A 21,095-nucleotide genomic window follows, 5' to 3' on the forward strand; every position below is an offset into this window, starting at 1 on the left:
TATAGTTAATTAATTAAAATAAAAGGGTTGTGGCAATCAAAAACCATAAGTCGAATTAAAAATAAATACATAAACAACATGTGCAAAAACAAGGCGACGAACAGAAATGAAGAAAAGGTATAGAAAGGAAGTACAGTGATTATCTTCGTAAATTTGTTGACGTTTTTATCAATATGAACTTGAATTATAATGTGTAATTTAATGCTTTCAGAAGAAGCAGGCATCTCACAGAAACAAACTTATGGATCAAATCGGGGATTTATTTAAATCACATGCAGGTCTAAAACATCTTGACTTCAGGCCACTCATTTTTATCAATGCTATAGATATAAACGATCCAGAGATTGAAGATCTCCGAATGGGTCTGATGAACAGAGCTCGTGAGCATCCACGATGGGGTGAACTTATGCCAACAGTATGGGTTCCATTGGAATTGCAGCTATTAATGGAAGTAGAAAAAGGCATAAATATTATGTCAAAAAAACAGCTGGAAATGCTAAATTCACAGAACGAATCAATGGTACTCACGGAACAGCAGCTGGAAACTTTTCTTTTGGTTCAACATTCTCTTGGAAAAGTACTTTACTTCAATACAAATACACTCCGTAACTTTGACATCATTAAACCAGCCTTCCTTGTAGATGTTCTCCGATCAATAGTTACAGAAAAGCAGTTTTGGATCAAAGAGAGGCGGTTTGTTCGTATCCTACAATCATTGATAGATACAGGCTTTGTTGAACGGGAGGATATTTATCTAATATGGAATCAGGACGCTTTTAACCAAATTCTTCCTTATAGAGAATTTATGATTGAAGTTTTGGTTCATCTGGACATCCTAGTTGCTCCACAACCTCACGATGAAAATTTGAACTATAACATTCAAGACATTTCAAGGTTTCTTGTTCCTTGTATGATAACAAGACCTAACAAAACCAAGTACATGAAAAAATTTTGTACTTCAAAAACGTCTATTGTAATGTCATATACATTCATTGAAGAAGTCATACCCCCAGCGCTTACATATAGGTTTCTTGGGTCATTTGTTACCATGTGGGGTGTAAAAAATTACAAAGGAAAAAAGAGAATGCTGTTCAGTGATCTTGCCGTTGTAGAAGTGGATAAAAGTCATGATGTTGCAGTGCAGGTATTGAAAAATAGAGTTGTGGTATTTTTAATCCATTCAGAAAGGAAGGAAAATATTATACCAACACTTGCATCTTCTGTGCAAGAGTGCTTATCTGTAGCAGTTCACAGAATTTCTGAATTTTACTCAACGCTTTCGGAGGAGAGCAATACATTGCAACAAAACTCTCATATGGTCATGCCATTTGAAATTGATTTTGGGGTTCATTGCAAAACTTCTGTATGTTTCTTTCCACTAAAAGAAATCCCAACATCTGCTCAAAATCAAGGATGGCGATGCAGCTGCCACAGACGGAATCATGATGTCAGCTCTCTTAGATTATGGTTTTCTGAAACAGTATGTATTTGTATTAACTGTCTTTATAATACTCCAGCTCCAAAAGGAGGGATTTACATGTATACTGTTTTACTCTTGTCCATGTATCCGTCCTTCCGGTCGTCCCATAAAATTGTGGTCGCATTGTTCGCAGGAACTAAATATCAGAGCCTCCCGGAATTTAATATCAAGCTTCATGTAAGGTGTTCAGTATGATTCATGTTCATATTCGTCGCTCATCCATTTCCTGTCGATCAAATTATATATTCTTACATATAATTTATATGTATAAATGTTGGTTGCATTTTCTCAGGAACTACAAATCGCTGCCTCTTGTACTTAATATCAAGCGTCATATAGGCATGTTTTATTTTGTGATTCATTGTAAGATTGTTTATTTAATGTTTACCGAATACTTCCATATTCTTAGACATAATTGCCATGTATAAAAAGCTTGTAGCATTTTTCTCAGAAACAAGAAGTTTCATGAATTTATTTAGACCTCAATGCTCTTCAACTTCGTACTTCATTGGCCTGTTTAATTATTTACATTCGAGAGTCAATAATGAGTCTTTTGTAGACAAAACTCGCGTCTGGTGTACACAATATTAATTTAATCCTGGTATACATGATGAGTTTACGATTATTATCAAGCTTCACATGATCATGCTTTACCGAATAATAAATTTTAACATTTATCTCTTAATAACTGTATATTTACCGAGATGTATATACTCTTTACAAATTATTGCTTTGTATATTTTTTTGTCGCATATTTCGCAGGAACTACAAATCGAGGCTTTCAGAAATTTGGAATCTACTTTTATGTGAATGTGAGCATGTTATACCGTATGATGTTTTAACTCTTCAACTGTTTGTTAACAGTATACCTTTATCAGGGATATCATTAGTGAGCAATAGGTCACAGTTCAAAACGGATTTCATGGTTTTGAAAACTGTAAAATAGATAATTTTAGCGCGGAAATTTGAAAAAAAAAGCCTCCTCGTTAATAGGAAAAGCAGAACCAAGAACCAATCATGATATTTCTTTTTTCAATTGCGTTCTTTTATATTTTAATAAACACTTTTTTGAAGGTTACAAATACCATCATTAAAAGTAGGAAATGAAAATTGTATAAATATGACAGTTATTTTGCAGTCGTTCCTTTGGTTGACATTGTTGATCTAGGGATTTTGTCAGTTTTAATGGACTTCCCACTTTTAGGATATACCTTCGAGTTTCATATTTTTGTTGAGTACCTTTTTTGGAATTTATTAATGTTTGAATTCATGTATACTCTAAATTAGATTTTTTCAGAATATGAAGCATTTATGTTATATTTTGAAAATCAGACACCAAAAAATGATTGACTAACAACGTCCTGACCAATGAAAAATACAACAATGGTGCCACATTATTTTCTTATTGGAGTACGAACAATGAAATTACCAACGAGTACATGTGTCTCCTACTTAACTTTTCTGTAAATTTACCGTTGATTAAAAGTTAAAACCATTTAAAATACGAAAGGTTTGTCTACCACAGATAGCTTTAGCCCAGCTGTTTTAATGTGTGCCACTGATATGTATTGTGTTCTAAATCATAAGCCTTGTATATTTGTTGAGTATTTACATCTGACATTCTCTATTCGACATTTTGCAGATGCCTCATGATCAATGTGACGAGTCGTGCATTGGTATGTTTGATAATTTAAATTCGTTTTTACATAAACATATCAGATGATGTGTCAATGTTAACAAGCCTACCAAGTCGAGATAAAAAATGTATTAGAAAAAAGAGGCGAAAGACAACAAACCACACTTAAAATTTATTAATCTAAGAGAAAAAGACTAAAACATTGCAAAAAACGAAAAACGACGAATAGATAAGCAACAAAATATTGCACTAAAAACTTAAGACTGAGTAACAAGAACACAATCATATAACGGGGGTGACCAAGGTGCACCATGTACAAATTTGAATAATTTCCATTCATACGTAATTTCCTGTTAGCTGTCGGTTAACGCACACTATGCGAATGAACTCAATGCACATGCATTAAGCACACGTTTATGGAATAAAAAATTAAGAAAAAAAGCCAGCTATGCCAAATACCTAGACCACGTACAAAACAAATAATATGTGAAATAAGATTCCAGATTTTTTTTAATAAAACCATACTTTAGACTGATTGCAATACATTGTGAAAAGTAATACGAACTATAACATGTATAACATTAAATCACAACAGGTCTTGATAAAATGAAAGTACAGCTATGTCCGGAAGAAAAACACTTACGCAGATTGGTAGCAGGACTAACGAATGACATTTGTCGTGAGCTCTTCATTTCACTTGAGATGGAAACTAGTATTTGGGACGATGTACGTCAACAGTTCAATCATCTTCATCCTGACGACTCAAAATTCACTTCTCTGATAAGATGGAAAGAAGGGAGAAGAAATCCTACGTTCCAAGATATTGTTGATGCCTTAGAAAAATGCAACCTAGATAAACATCTACTTTGTCAGGTATGGAAAATAGCAACCACAAATTCTAATACATAAGTTGCAGAGGAGTACATATATAAGTTAATGTTATAAATTAGGTCTGCTTTATTCGGAACAAAATGCATTCAATTGATGTAGAAAATTAAATATAGAACATATAGTTCAGTAAACGATTCACAAACAGAACTTTTATTGGTAAAAATAATATACTTTTCCTACAATGTTCAGGATAATTGTGATGTTGTTTTTTCAGAAGGTATATTTCTATACTAGATTAAGAATCATGCTCGAAATCAGAAGATATTTATTCTTACAGCGCTAGCTTAGCTTTGATATTTAACAAATTGTTTTCGGAGTGGGCAGTGATGAACTTTTAACTATTGATGTCTGATTTCAGGTTTTTAGAGATGTAGTTCCAGATACCTCAGGCAAGTTTGTATGTCACTTTTGAAAAGTGAATATGAATTGAAATATAATGCTAGGTTAAGAAATTGGAATATTGATAACGGGAACTAAAAACACTGGACACTTTTAATTTGCAAAACACTTATTTGCAAATCCGCCGCCGCCTCTCCTTAGACCTACAGTGTCGTGTATATAACCAACATGTGCAGAATGACATGGGATTCAATAATTTCATTGCTTTTCTGATGTTATTATTATATATATTTTGTAATTTGATTTAGAAAAACATGGGATTTTCAATATCCCATGGGATATGGCAAATCCCATGGGATTGACCATTATCCCATGGGATTTTGGTTAAATCCCATTGGATTTTTTTGGGTCCCATGGGATAATTGTAGTCCCATGGGATATTTGTTGTCCCATGGGACAAAAAAAAATCCTATGAAATTCAAATTATAAATATACAGTAATGTGTATGTTACAATGAATTCTGTTTGGTAGTAAAAAGTTTATAATATATATATGAGTGTATTTTGTTTTTTTTCATTTTGTCACAAACATGTTTTTAATATGTTTATATGACAATAAAGATTATTATTATATTGGAAAGTATAATACTATTTAAAGTAAAAAAATAAAATCCTTTAACTGAAATAAAATGATGACATGTCTTAATAAAAGAAAAAAATATTGATTTGAAATCTTTGTCTTAGTTTGTTTTATTATGAAAAATAGAACTGAAAAAAATATTTCATATTCTGACTGAATAAATTGACAAAGCACAGTTAATAGTTTACTCTTTTCATGAGTTAAAGTTTTATTTGTTATAGTTCCATTACAATACATGAATATGCAAACGATTTGAATCTTATAAGAGCAGAAAAAAGCCCTTTTCAACTGATTTTATAGTTTATATATTTTTATATTGAACTGACACTTACACCACTGTCCTTAATTAGAGGAGGATTTGGCGCCAGCAAACATGTTAAACCATGCCACATTTTGTAAGTGGCTGTCCCAAGTCAAAGGCCTGTTATTCAGTGGTTGTCAATTGTTGCTATATATCATATTTGTTTTTTGTTTTGTGCAAAAATCAGGCACTTAGCTTTCGCCTTTGTGGTGTTTCCCCCAAGCATGTTAAGCATGGATAGACACCATGCCCTTTTTGAATTGTTTTACATTTGTTATTTCATGGCCTTTTATAGATTACTATGCAGTATAGGGTTTGCTCATTGTCGAAGGCTGTACATTGAACTAATTTTGTTAAATTTAATGTCATTTGATCTCTATTGAAGAAAAGTCTCATTGGCAATCATACCACTTCTTATCTTTATATCAACCCTGCCATATTTTGCCTGTCCAAAATCAGGAGCCTGTACATAGTTCAGTGGTTGATGTTGGTTCACGTCCGTCATATTTGTTTTTTTCATAATTTGTTTTTTTTTTATAAATAAGTCTGGTATATTTGAAGTTTGAATTGATGTTTTGTTCCAAATTTTGTTTGTGGTGTCTTTTATCATGTTTATAGATGACTATATCATGTATAGGGTATAGGTTTTCTCATTATTTACAGGTCATCATTGGCCTCTAATAGATAATTGCATTGCTTACATCCACTTAATTGAACTCTGGTGGATAGTTTTCTCATTTATCATACCACATCTTATTTTCATAATAATCATTATTCAAGGGCAATAACTTTTATAGAAGTGGACTTACCATTTAGGCTTTGTTGACGTCTGTAAATCTATTTTTGTTTATAATTTCTTTTGTTTATAGTTTCTCTTTATCTTTAAGGTTCTTGCCCTACACATAAAAGGGTAAACATTATCATTTAATGACAATAACTACTATTACATAATTAGTACTAGTAGGCAACTGACAATTTTGAATCATTTGTATATCTTGTATTGCTCATCATTTTTGCTGTTTGATATTATCAATATTCTATGAAAATGAGGTCACAGTAATATTAACCTTGGCAGACAGACATCTTCTTGTTTTTATATGACACCTTGCAGTCATTCCATACACCAACAAGTAGACATATGCTTATAATATCTGATAAAATGAAGAAAACTTAGCATTGACCAAAGAACCATAAAATGTGGTCATGATTATATGAATCTGCCAGACAGATATGCACACCTTACAATCGTTACATCCGCCAAATATAATTTACCTGTTGCTTAAAGCATATGATAAACTGACAAAACAATGCAAACTTTTTATTGACCAATGAACCATGAAAATGAGGTCAAGGTCATATAAAACATGTCAGACAGACAATCATTCCATTCACCAATTATAGGGGCCTTATTGCTAACAGTATCCGAAAAATAGACCAAACCACAAAAACTAAACATTGTCCAATGTACTATGAAAATAAAGTCAAGGTAAGATGAAACTTCTCAGTCAGACATATGCACCTTACAATCATTCCATACACCAAATATAGTTGACCTATTGCTAATTTGAAAATAAGAAAATAGAAAAACTGACCAAAAAACAAAAAAATAACATTGAGCCATGAACCATAAAAATAAGGTCAAGGTCGAATAAAACATGCCAGACTAACATACATCCTTAAAAATTTTCTTACACCAAATATACTTGACATGTTGTATACAGTATTAGAAAAACTGGACATTTTTACCTCGGAATAGTGATGTCATGGACTAGGAAAATTAGTCTGGGGACATAAATTACTGACATCGGACTAAATATACTAGTAAATTCTGTATCCATGGGCTTTTAATACTAGTTATATTTGTCTGACTAGACAATTTTCATGATTTTTACCAGGACTAATTTATCTCTTACACTAGTTCTTAGAGAGACATGTCACCTTACCTTGACACATTATTCTGACTCTGAACCTGAACAAACCAGTATTTGCTCTTATTCCTTAATAATACTGCGTGCTTAGGGGAGAAGCAGCAAATACCAACTCTAAAGTCTTTGGTTTTACCCGGTTGGGTTCAAAATAAACAACCTTCTGCACTTGAGGTGAACACGCTACCACAAGACCAGGCAGTATTATATATAAGAAGTTTACCCAAGATTTAAAATGGACAGTAGATTTTTTTTCAATATCCTGAACATTTCTACCCTTGTCAGATATTGTCTATCTATTTTGGCCTTTTGTAGCTTATTACGCAGTTTGGCTTTTAAGCCCATTGTTGAAATCTGTACGGTGACCTATATAGTTGTTAACTTCTACGTCTTTAGTTTCTGTTGAAGAGCCGTCACATTGGCAATGATACCATATTTGTATATATTTTTGTCATGTAGGTGTAAGGAGACAACCTTTCGATTTTATGGTGGGATAAAAAGGGGGGACAGATTTTTTTATCACCTGGCCTGACCTTCTTATATACAAGGTGATAAGATGTGCCGCTGGAATAGGTCAATGAAAAGCCCTGTCATTTTTTCACAGCCAAAAGTCTCGCCGAAAGTAAACATTACACACAGAATCTTAGCCTTAAATGTTCCACTTTTCCGACACACTCCACGAAACCTAATCAATATGGGAAAAGGTTACAATTTTACCCACGCAATATATGAAAAGGGTATACATTTTTAAAATCTAAATTATATGAAAAGGGTGGGGTAACAGAACCCCAGCGACACCCCTATCAATTAAGTATTGAAGTCCCCCCCCCCCCCCCCCCCCCCCGAGGTATTTTACTGCTACAAGATATTTGATTTGCTAATCACGCACCCGTTGTTGAGCAGAGAACCATACTTTCAAGCCAGGGACAGTCTATACTAACAGTTAGTATAGAAAGTCCCTGTAAAAAGGCAGGCAAATCCTAACAGTACTGTAACTTAATGATACATGTATATCAAGATACAGCACCTCACCCAGCACAGTAAGCACACTGGTGTCAGTCTTATAATATAAAACTGCGTAGGTTCATATCGTTTGATTCAACGTTTTTTCGGATATTTTTTTAGGACCGTTGTCAACATGGTCAAATCCGACCTGCCACTTTGCAACCTGATCTGCAAAAATATAATTCGACTAAAAACAATGCTAGTCAAATTGCTTTTTGAGACTGGGCGACTGAAAAAGTTTTAAAATGTGACCTTGTGACCCTACTTGGAATTCTCCATTCATCGGCGTGTTTCGGTGTGGCTAAAGAGGAGGCATTGTGTTTTTTTTCTTGGGACAAAAAATTGTTTCTATCTTTATTTAAAAAAAAAATCAAGACCAATCAAAAACTTTTTTTTCGAAACTCAGTGTCGTATTTTATTGTTTTCCCAACAATTTTTAATAAAAGCTAAAAATGTTGGTTTCACTTCCCTCTGACTTCCCTCCTGATTTTTTTTCTCAAGAAATTATAGAATCAGTAAATGGATATATATTTATGTCTGTGGTCTCCGTCATGCATTTAGAGAAGAAATTCCAGCATGCATCATCAAATAATTCATGTGTATTTGTGACATCAACATAACTGAAACATTATATTATTTCCCAGTAATTATGTAAATCATTTTGATTTACAATTACATATGTCTGGGACTTATGCATGTATATATCTCACAGGCACTTGTCTCAGAAAAAAAAATTCTATATACTTTAATAAAGGTATATAGGAAATAAAATTCTGAGACAAGTGCCTGTGATATATCTGTCAGTCCCAGAATAATAAATTTAATTGTATCTTAATCTTTGGAAAAATCCGATTATTACATTGTTAAATTCTTTTACTTCATAATTATGTCAAAGTATACTTTTTAAAGTTTTAAATTTTAAAGTTAAAATGAATATTCCGTTTTGATCTGAGGAAAATTTTTTAAACTGTAATGACATGCATGGTCAGTCAACTGATTTGTTGCATGGCTGATTACAGGTAATTAAAGCATGAAGTAATTTTCCATTACGACAGTGCGTGTACCCTGGAGTGTGTATAACGTATTAGAAATACCATAGTTTTCTAGAGAACATCCTGTCTATGTGTAATACAGATTGATGACATTACACAAAATTTCTTTCGTTAAATGTAGTTAAGTATCCGTGTCCATTCCCTATTGCAACACTACAAATTTTTCGAAGAAAAAAAATGTTAAAATTAAAAAAAAAAATCATTTATATAAAACAAAGAAGAAAAAAAGCAGCAAATAAACTTATGTAACTACGCATTGAGTAAACATAATTTCACTTTACACGTACAAACCCTTGAGAAAACGTGTATATATTTGTGTTTAAAAAGGCCGATTCCCAGTGGATTTATTTCACACTAGGACCACAGGCACTTGTCTCAGAATTTTGTTTCCTATATACCTTAATATAACATTAAAAGTTATAGAAAAAAAATTTTCTGAGACAAGTGCCTGTGACTAGGACCTAAGATAACTAGAACTAAGTTCATTGGAAAATCTGTTTGTCTGATACATGTATACCTATAGATAATGTACATAATTAAGAACAGCTTCAAATATATGCCTATAAATTAACGGTACGTCTAAAAACTGCTCAAGACCTCCTGAGTGCAGACAGGACATAAAAAGCCACTAAGGACATGTATATATGTTTTAGTGAGCGTTGAGGGTAAAAATTCGATAGATAATTTAATTTTTGATCTTTAACATTAAAGAAGTTATTTGGGATACGTCATGCATGACCGATGATCATATTCAATACCAATCATCATTTTGATTAGATCGTTTGATCTTTAATAATTAGGACTGATTGGTGATGGTTATAAACACATACAAGTAAACTTTGCAAACATACAAAAAAAAAACGTTTCCTTGGAAAAATTATAATAATACATAATTATTGTTTTTACAAAAAAAAGTTAAATAAATTTTTCGTTTTGTATGTAATAATTGAAGCCATTTAGAAATATAAGAAATCTTCACATAGTCGGGAAATTTTCAATTCAAGTTATTTCATTTGAAAACGTTAAAAAATATAGATCTTATTCGATGTAAAATGTGGCGCCCTTGGAGATCAAAACCCATATTAAATAGGGTTTGTCTACTTTCGTCTATTGCCGAACATTCTATAATCAAGGATTTGTACAAATCCTTGCTATATAATATAATGATTCGCGTCGCCAATATCACCACCATTACATAAAGAACAAATACAATCTTCTCCTAAATATTTGGCATCTAACAATTTCAATAGGAAATTTTGAGTCAAAACTGAAGTACCAAATGTACAAAAAGAATCACTATTTTTTGTAGTAGTAGGCGTCGAAAACTAAACTGTTTATAATCTTTTTTTCCCTCATAAATTAATTGAAACTCCTGAAATAATTTAACATTATCTATAGACAGCTTACAAATGCAAATCCTTTTAGAAGTATGTGAGTGTATAGTAATAATTTGTTCATTAACCCCCCTTTTTCACTTCTATAAAATTACATTGTAATCGATTTTATTTCCAAATTTGTGTTTGCTAGGATTGACACTTATAACGTACAACAAAAAGTAACAAGTAAAAAGTCACGATTTAGTTTAGGGATATTTTTTTCTTTGAATAAACTTAATTTTAAAAACGTTTCAGTATTTTTCTGAAACATTTTTAAAAGGAAACGGACTTGTAAACAAAATTTATTTTTGAATATTAATATTGAACAATGATTGTTAAGAAAACAATCTGCCAAAGTGGTTTGGTAATTAATTGGCTTCATGCTGTCAAAAATGTCTCCTTTTTATAAGTTATTGATAAAAAAAACCCTATTTGAAGGCGAATTAATCATTTTCTCAACTAAATACCATCTATAAATAAAGTCAATTCGTCAAGAACTTTCTCTCATATATTTAAACAATTGTAAAATAATTAATTTAAACTTTTGTACTGCGACTTTCTGTCCGTTTACCAATACTTATTCCTTGTTAAGTTTTTTCATATCCATTTACGAAGACTTATAATGTGATAATTTTTCCGGATGCTTTTTATCCTATTTTCATATCACACATGTTACCCGTAGAACGGAGTTATGTACAAATTTAGGAATTTAGTACTTAAAAATTTCAACAACAAAATTTTACACTTTCATTTACCTGGATTTTTTTTTTCTACGCGTAGAAGCCGCCACCCTGTATCAAACATAGCCAACACCTCGCATGGCGTATTCACGATGTTGAGGGATTGACAATATACAATCAAAGTTAGCAATATACAGCAAGTAAGTAATTGGGTGTTGAATGCCAGATCTGAATTTGTAAATTTGTAAATTGAATTTAACCTGTTTAGAACGTATATTGTTGAATTGTTTAATAAAATTACACACATAATATGGGCTGATATGCATAAAACCACTTTAAGTTCAAGGTATCAATGCAACTGGGTCTGCATGAAAAAATGACTTATCACATAGTACCAGAACCTATGTTTACTGTTAGATGATAAGAAAATATAGCTGTAGGCCTAGTTGAAAATCTTTACAAATTATTTAGTCTTCTAATTTCTATTTGACTGTCTGGGTGCTTCTTATGTGTTTTAAATGTTTGCGTTTTGTATGCTATAGTTAAGTTTTATAGACTGTTGTACGTCATTTGGTCGTTTTTAAGTTTTTGCCATGGCGTTGTCAGTATGTCTTCGACTTATAAGTTTTAAATAATCTGCATCTCTTGTGCTGTATTTTAAAATGTATCTACACAATTGCTGCATCTTTACACATTCATCAATACACCAAAAAATATGAATAAAGCTTTCGTATATATAAAAATAAGGAGATGTGGTATGATTGGTAATGAAACAACTATCCGCCAGTTCAATTCAAAAACCTGATATAAGCAAATGTGACTTACTTACTTACTTTAATCAGAAAGATCTTGAATCTGAATTCAAGGATACAAAGTGGGAAGGGGGTAGAGGTGGATTAAGGTGAGGGCATGGGGGCCCGTCCCTTTTTTGGAAAAAAAATGATTGATTATTTAGAGAATCACTGAGGCAGGCCCCCTCTTTATGCATGACAGTTGGTGCCTCCTTATGACATTTTTTGGATCCGCAACTGGTGAGGACTTCATAAAAAAATATTTAGTAAGTTTTTGTTTTGTGATAAATAATGTATTTACATTCACATAGGCAGAAATAGGATAAAATAAACTACCGAAAACTTAAGTCCACATAAGAGGGTATGGATGGGGGTTAACAGAATAGAGAATAACGGACAAACAATAAAGATTAAAGAATAATGAAATGCTAAAATATGAGGAAAGAGAGTAATGAGCAAAAAGTGTAAGTTTGTAGAAATATAGCTAAACAAAAAATAAAGAACACAGAAAAAGAATAAACATAATTGATAAGTTTCTTTCCCCTGCATTCCTCGATCGCACTTGTAAATAGCACATTGGTCTCAAGACATTGGTACACTATACGTTACAACACTTGCCGTCAGTACTCTAAATTGGAAAAATATTAAATAAGCAGGTATAGAAATTAATGCACACACTATTATCAACCACAGACATGATGTTTTTTCTCAATTTGCCTAAATCGTTATTCCGCAATACAACGAGGGTGATGAAAACCCACCACTTTGAACACGGGCACCGGCATGCTGTGAATTTGAAAGTTTCCCAAATGAGTTAAACTATCCATTACTTTTCTAGTGTAACGTTTTATTTAATACACATTTGATTTGAAATGGCATATCAGAGAGATATATAAACATATATCATAGGCTGATCCAGGGGGGGGGGGGGGGGGGGAGGTTGGGTGCCCGGGCCCCCTTTCTTTGGAAAAATTTGGTTGATTATTTAGGGAATCACTAAAGCATGACTGGAGCCGGCCCTCCCTTATGAAAAGTTCTGGATCCGCCAAATGAGAAAAACTCAAGAAATTGTTTTCAATTAAGATAAATACATGCAGTAAATATTTAAAGCAGAGGTGGATTTAGTGGGGGGGGGGGGGGGGGGAGTGCAGGAGTTCGGGGCCCCCTTTTCTTGAAAAATATTGGTTGATTATATAGGGAATCACTGAAGCATGACAGGAGCCGGCCCCCTCTTAGGCAGTCACTTATGAAAATTTCTGGATCCGCCACTGTAAAATCATCTTCAGTTGTATTATATTAAAAATTTTATACCTGTATTCTATAGTGCAAATCAAAGGAAAATAATGTAAATTATCTGGAAGTAGCAATACAATATATAAATATTGAGCAAAATTTCTACACACTTTACCATACTCTATTCAAAAATAAACATTATACATCAAGATAACAAAATAAAATTTAAAATCAGGGCGAATGGACCCAGGGCAAACAGATATTAACTTATTCAGGCTAATAAGTAATTAAGGTTGAATGTGAATCAGGGCGAACGGACCTAGATTCAAACTCCAGTAGGGTAACTCCTATAGGTCAAAAGTTCATGTTTATAAATTTCGTCAGGTCACCAGTACCTCACTAATCAAAATGAAACAACATGTTACAGAAAATTTACATCTTTAATTTCAACATAATTTTGGTTTTGGTTATGAATATCTTTCCTCTACATTTTTGGACTCATTATCCGGCAAATTCCAAGTTGAACCTTCTTCAGTAGGCCTATCCCCACCAGAGACCAAATGATGCACAAGTTAGGTATAGGTAACGATATGAATGCAAAAATGAGCAAAAGCCATACCATCTAGCTAGCTATAAAAGGCTTTGAATAATATAAAATAAACCAAACAAGGGATTTAATGGTTTTGGGCAACTGTTTTGAATTTAAAAAAAAAGCTTCAACAATGTTAATTTTTGTGTGCATTTATTTTTGCCAATTTTAGAATAATGGACAAAAATGTGAGATTGATTATTGTGATTTAAGAAAAATCTGCATACATAAAATTGAAAATGGAAATGGGGAATATGTCAAAGAGACAACAACCCAACCAAAGAGCAGACAACAGCCGAAGGCCACTAACAGGTCTTCAATGCAGCGAGAAAATCACGCACCCGGAGGTGGTCTTCAGCTCATAAATATGTATCAGATATAAGAATGCGATACAGCTCTCAGCCGCATTAATAAAAACCTCACAATAAGTTCTGAAAATCAGAATAAAAAGTATTGTAAGATTCTCAAAGTGTACACATGGAGTTATGAAACTTAAATTAATCATGCTTATTAAACATGTAAAAGATTGGCATACAACTTGGAGCAGCCTTATGGCATTGTATAGTGTAATGAATTCAGGGGATAATGGCACTACCTCTTTGATTTTAAAGTCCTCAGAATCAATCTTTAATATTAATATGCATACTCTTGTACAAAGGAATATAAGTATGCAATAGACATATGGTCTTCAAAAATGAGAGGTATCCATGCTATACATTTATGACAAGATCTTAATCAAGTATTAATTTTGGTTTATTTAAGTATTTCGGAGGTTAGTATGACGTCCTTTTTTGTGATGATGTTTTCGTTTAAAGTTGGAAAAAATTGTTTGTACCAACAAAACTAAATACACGAAGTTAATCCAGAATTATGTGTTTATCATTTTTTTTTTATGTTTAGGTTGCCAGCAAGATGAAAAGAACAATGCAGTTCAAAAGCCAAAATGTGGATAAGCTGAGATACAAGGTCCTACTTTTGCAGATTTTCATATTTTGCATGAATGAATTTGAAGTTTATATCATGGAGGGCAGAGAAAGAAAAGAAACACTTCAATTTTCCTGCTTCTGAAGAATAAATGTAAAACATCTTGTTCGGTAAGTTTTATGCTCTGTTTTGATAGTGTTTGTGCATTCATCTGTCTTTCTCTAAATTGTATTCACTTAAAGTTTTTGGTTACAGTTCACCATGAACTTCAGTTAGTAACTTGTGGTTTTACATGTATATACTCAATATTTAGTACTTTAAAATGTTCATGTATTTTTGTCGAGCCTGCGACTTTTGTCGCAGAAAGCTCGACATAGGGATAGTGGTCCGGCGGCAAATACGGCGGTGGCGTTAGCTAACTTCCTAAAAGCTTTATATTTTAGAAGTTGGAAGACCTGGATGCTTCATACTTCATGTCTCATGATATGAATTCTGTCTGTCAGATGTCCATTGTCCTTGACCTCATATTTATGGTTCAGTGACTACTTGAAAAAAAAGTTCAGATTAATTGTAATGTTAATTTCTCTCTTATTATGAGTAATAGGATAACAATATTTGGTATGTGCGTACCTTGCAAGGTCCTCATGCTCGTCAGAGAGTTTTCACTTGACCTAGACCTCATTTCATGGATCAGTGAACAAGAACTAAGTCTTAGATGCATGATTTTTTTTTATTAGTTGTTAGTGGCTTTGAACTAGCTGTCAGTAACTGCGAGTACTCTCAGATCTGTACTTAGTGTCTTTTTCTAGTTTGGATGTACAAGTACCCGGCCACGTCCACTTGTAATTGTAGTATTTGTATTTTTATCTATCTGATGAGTTAAGCCTCTTTCAACTGATTTTTATAGTTCGTTCTTATATTTACTGTTACACCACTGTCCCAGGTTAGGGGGAGGGTTGGGATCCCGCTAACATGTTTAACCCCGCCACATTCTGTATGTATGTGCCTGTCCCAAGTCAGGAGCCTGTAATTCAGTGGTTGTTGTTTGTTTATGTGTTACATATTTGTTTTTCGTTCATTTTTTGTACATAAATTAGGCTGTTAGTTTTCTCGTTTGAATTGTTTTACATTGTTATTTCCAGGGCCGTAAATTACATAGAGGCATGTAGGCAGTTGCCTCCTATTGCGGACTGACAAAAAAAAAAAGAGAAAAAATGAAGAAAAAAATACTGATGAAAAGAAAAAATTGTTAAAATCAAGCATTATTTTAATAGCACTGGTTGTTACTTTTACGTCTATTAATGAGATTGGGTCAAAATGTACAGTAGAGCAAGCAATCAAACACATGCACTTCTACTTAAATATAAAACAAATACTTTTGCTTCTGTTAGCCTTGCCAGTTGGGTCCTGTAGTTGTGAGAGCTCGTTTTCTGTGCTACGGCGCCTTAAAACATAGAACAGGTCAACAAACGGAAAACAGATTACGTTGTCTGGCTATGCTACACATAGAAGTGACAATGTTGGCAATATTGAATGCATAGAATTGCTAAAGAGATGGGATTCGTCCGGGCACAGAAAAAATCCCTTGGCAATTGACAAAGCCTAACCGAATAAAATTGTTAGTGTAAACAAAAAGTGTTACGTTATAATAATTTGAATTTGATAATTAAAAGTTATGAGTTATTAAGTATGCATTTTCATTTTAAGGTTTGAAAATTGTGTCTCTGAAACGAAGTCAAAATAGAACGATTGGGACAGCCAAAAAAAGCATGATAAACCACAAAAAAAGGCTCAACTTTAGGGGGCCTTTCATTTTAAGTTCGCAAATTTTTTCCCTAAAAATTAGTAAAAATAGCTTGCGAAGAGTCATAAAGCAGGATGAAGCGTAAAGCGTAAAAAATCTTACTTTACCGGCACACGTAATCTAACTCTGGTTTATAACTATTTTCAATATATTCCAGGCGCTTATTTATTGAAATATAACAAAAATTTAACAAGTGGTGAATTCTGAGGAGGTACATTGCATACAGGGAAAAGGCCCGAAAAAATATCATTTTTTGCTTATAATGGGTAAAAAAAAACTCAACTGCCTCCCCTTACAAGACAGGCAATTTACGGCCCTGATTTCGGGGCCTTTTATAGCTGACTGTGCGGTATGGCCTTTGCTCATTGTTGAAGGCCGTACGGTGACCTATAGTTGTTAATTTCTGTGTCATTTGGTCTCTTGTGGAGAGTTGTCTCCTTGGCAATCATACCACATCTTCTTTTTTATATTTAAGGTTAAGTTTTGGTGGTCAAGTCCATATCTCAGATACTATAAGCAATAGGTCTACTATATTTGGTGTTTGGAATAATTGTAAGGTGTACATGTCTAGCTGGCAGGTGTCATCTGACCTTGACCTCATTTTCATGGTTCAGTAGTCAAAGTTAAATTTTTGAGTTTTGGTCTTTTTTTCTATTACTAAATGCAATAGGTCAACTATATGTGTTGTATGGAAGATTGTAAGCTGTACATGTCTGCCTGGCATGGTTCATCTGACCTTCACCTCATTTCCATGGTTCATTGGTCAATGTTTATTTTTCTTGGTTAAGTCTGCTTCTTAGAAACTATAATCAATAGGTCAACTGTATTTAGTATATTGAATGATTGTAAGGTGTACATGTATTTCTTGTCGGGTTTATATGACCTTGAATTCATTTTCTTGGATCATGTTTAGTTTATGTGATAGTTGTAGTAAAGCTTTATATTTAGGACTATCAACATGATATCAATGATTAGTAAAGAAGGCGCAACATTTCAGCGTGTGCACTCTTGTTTATACATTATGCACCACATTTACTGTTTTTACCCTGATTTTATGGATCACTGAACATAGAAATGTCATAATGTGAAATTATAGTACATTCTTAGGTTAAAGTTTTAGGTTAAGGTACATAGCTTACCATGAAGTTGAATTTCATACACATGTTCATTATGTGGTGAACTTTTAAATTCAGTGCCAAACTAAGATTTTGAGCCTGATTACATGATTGACTAGACATTGACACATGCTAGTGTTTGCCAGGCATGGTGTCCTGTACTAGGAATTTGTCCTGTACTAAGAACTTTAATAGTACTCGCTGAGTATGGAGTTTTTGTGAAAGTTTAATATTAGTGAGATTTTTGCATGACATCCTGTCAACTGCTTGTTGATCATGTTTATACATGTCTTAAAAATAATATCTGACACAATGGTGTTTTGTGAACTTGGAAATAAGTTATTTGATAGAATAATAATGTTTTGAGATTATCAAAATAAAAAATATCCCATTTTGACTATTAATAATTAAGTATTAACAAAAAGAAGATTCAGGATATATGTATAACCATATATAAAAATGAGACAGTAAACCGAACAACACAAAAATAAGAAAAAAAAACAATATAATTTTTTGTATCAATGTTATAATTTCAAACATGTCCAAAGAATTCAAGGTATTTTCTCATTGAAATAAAACACAAGTGGAACTCTTTCAGAACTTCAGAAGCTTAAAGAAGTGCTGTTTCAATTGTTGGCGTTTTGTATTATATAAGTATATTGCAAATTCTTGTGAAAAATGGAATGTTATTGTAATTGCCTTAAGTTTTAACATTGATCTATAAATATATATATATATATAACTGGGGAAAATACCCAAATGTTATAAAGAAGAATACATAAATTGATTGTTATATAATATTAGAATAGGAAGATGTGGTATATTGCTAATTTTAACAACTCTCCATCAGAGACCAAAGAATGTAGAAGATTAGCAACTGATGACACTGGACAACCTTCAACAATCAGTAAAATCCATACCGCATAGCTATTTTTATTGAAAATCATATGTTATTGCTACATGTATGCAAACAATTTTTTAAAATCCATAACTTCGGATTTTATTGGTTCTTTTTCAGAAGGATTGAAATTCATCACTTAGAATACAAGGAGAAAACACAGAAACAAGACCAGAATAAATTCAAAGACAAAAGTCAGATCAGTTATTATTTTCATCACTCAGTCAATGAATCGAAGTTCTATTAAATATCTAAAGATATTAAAACCACAATAACGACAATGTTCTGTGCTGAATGGCCAAAAAGTGGACTATACATTACGATCACACAATGCTGGATGATAAGAAACTATTATTTTTTTGGGTGGAGGGATATCCTGAAGAAAAATGAGATTTATGTAAAAAGCTACTAGTATGTTAAGCCTAATAATAGAGTTTTCATTGATTCCAAATGGGAAAAAATTGTGTTTCAAAAAAGTATTATAGAATTCATAAATAAACATATATTGATACTTACATTATCTGCTTTGTTGTTTAAAAGTTTAGTTTTGAACAGTTATAGAACAATATAATTGCATTAACATTTCCAAGGAAAAAAAGTTATTCAACTAAAAAGATTCATCTTAAAACAATTTACTACCAAACAGAATTCATTGTAACATACACATTACTGTATATTTATAATTTGAATCCCATTGGATTTTATTTTGTCCCATGGGATATTAAAAATCCCATGGGATAATTATAGTCCCATGGGACAACAAATATCCCATGGGACTACAATTATCCCATGGGACCCAAAAAAATCCTATGGGATTTAACCAAAATCCCATGGGATAATGGTCAATCCCATGGGATTTGCCCTATCCCATGGGATATTGAAAATCCCATGTTTTTTCTAAATCAAATTACAAAATATATATAATAATAACAGCAGAAAAGCAATGAATTTATTGAATCCAATGTAATTCCGCACATTTTGGTTACATACACGACACTGTAGCTCTAAGGAGAGGCGGCGGCGGATTTGCAAATGAGTGTTTTGCAAATTAAAAGTGTCCAGTGTTTAAACATGGAGTCAACATGTTATTTGAGATTTTTACGACATAGCATGGTCGTATGATTATTTAACATTTGAATAGATCAGGAAAATATTTTAAAACTAAGGTTCTATTTTCCTCCGAGAAAGTCCCTTTTCGTCATATACATGATATAGCTCCTTACGTGTTCAGCTCTTATACATTCTTAAATTCTTAAATGTCAAATGTTTGGGTTTTGGGCGTTCCTGATGACGATTAATCCACAAAAGCACTTTGGACGCATGAAATTATTCAACGTGTTATTTTCGTTTAACATTAACCTTATTGAAAAGTCTTCTGAATAACTGAAGTTATATTTATTTTGCCTTCGAGCACCACTGAAGAGACGTAAATTGTCGAAATGCGCATCTGGTGCAGTATATTTGTTATCGTTTAATATGTTAATCAAACATAATGAACACAATAAGTATGATAAGACTATAAGTTGCGAAGAGCTTTTGCCGTTACCTGTCTTCTACATGTTATTTTGATTCAGTAATGACAAATGTTTGATATTATAAAAGTAATAAAAATGTCATTCATCGCAACTCTAAAGGAAAAATTACAGTCATTTACCAATCATTATTTTCTTCAGCACGTTTAGCAAATTAAAAGACAAACATTCGTGTTTTAACCTCCTATATATGCTTTCCACCTTTAGTTTGTTGTAGACAAGACCAAGTTTGATTGAAATAGCTAAATGCCTCATGCTATCGTGCTCACATAAAAAAATGGAAGGTATTTGGTTCGATTCCCTTCAATTCCAGGTCAAACTAAATACATTATAATTTATATTTGCCTTTATCGTGCAACGTTTATTCAGACTATTTATTTTGAAGTAAGAATGTCATGTCCTCTAACAAACGGTTGCTTGTATGTCATGAACTCGACGTTGCTTGTATCTGTAGTTCGTATCAGGGTTTATTGATATGATATTCAAACGAGAGACCAGAAAATGCTCGAAATAATCACCACCGGATGATAACTATCATATCGTCTATCTACGCATCTGTGAGGTCCTCATGGGGGTGTCCAAGTAATCACATAATCACATTTTTTTTGCCAATATGATCAAATAATCCTTAATAATTTTCTTAAACAAGATAATCAAATAATCAAAAATAAAGTCCTAGATTATCAAATAATCAAATAATCATGAAATATTTGGTCTGGTAATCAAATAATCACTAAAAAAAGTAATCACATAACCAAAAACCCTATGAGGAGTCTAATCTGTATTTTCTGACGTTTTCATTGTAAAAAGACTAAATCAAAATAGGAATAAATGTTTTCTTAAAGATCTGAAATAATTCAATCATGAAAGATTTTCAATGACGAT

General features: G+C 32.6%; 1 protein-coding gene and 1 long non-coding RNA gene across 10 annotated transcripts in view; both read left to right on the forward strand.

Moving 5' to 3' along the window:
• The window catches only part of LOC127718044 (uncharacterized), a 69,960-nt gene that overhangs the window by 47,875 nt on the left and 990 nt on the right, over nucleotides 1-21,095 (forward strand). For 8 of the 9 annotated variants that reach the window (XM_052223941.1, XM_052223942.1, XM_052223940.1 and 5 more), the window contains 4 exons: nucleotides 212-1,480; nucleotides 3,123-3,156; nucleotides 3,712-3,989; nucleotides 4,366-4,396. In XM_052223941.1, the coding sequence (XP_052079901.1) occupies nucleotides 212-1,480; nucleotides 3,123-3,156; nucleotides 3,712-3,989; nucleotides 4,366-4,396 (1,612 nt within the window). Of the gene's footprint in view, nucleotides 1-211; nucleotides 1,481-3,122; nucleotides 3,157-3,711; nucleotides 3,990-4,365; nucleotides 4,423-21,095 lie in introns of all 9 variants that reach the window. The other variant, XM_052223946.1, reaches the window with a different exon arrangement.
• On the forward strand, nucleotides 14,795-19,193 carry LOC127718049 (uncharacterized). Its single transcript, XR_007989539.1, has 2 exons — nucleotides 14,795-15,031; nucleotides 18,799-19,193. It is a non-coding gene; the product is annotated as an uncharacterized LOC127718049 (long non-coding RNA).

Source organism: Mytilus californianus, unplaced genomic scaffold (assembly GCF_021869535.1).
Source record: "Mytilus californianus isolate M0D057914Y unplaced genomic scaffold, xbMytCali1.0.p SCAF_10, whole genome shotgun sequence".
Classification (NCBI taxonomy): Eukaryota; Metazoa; Mollusca; class Bivalvia; order Mytilida; family Mytilidae; genus Mytilus; species Mytilus californianus.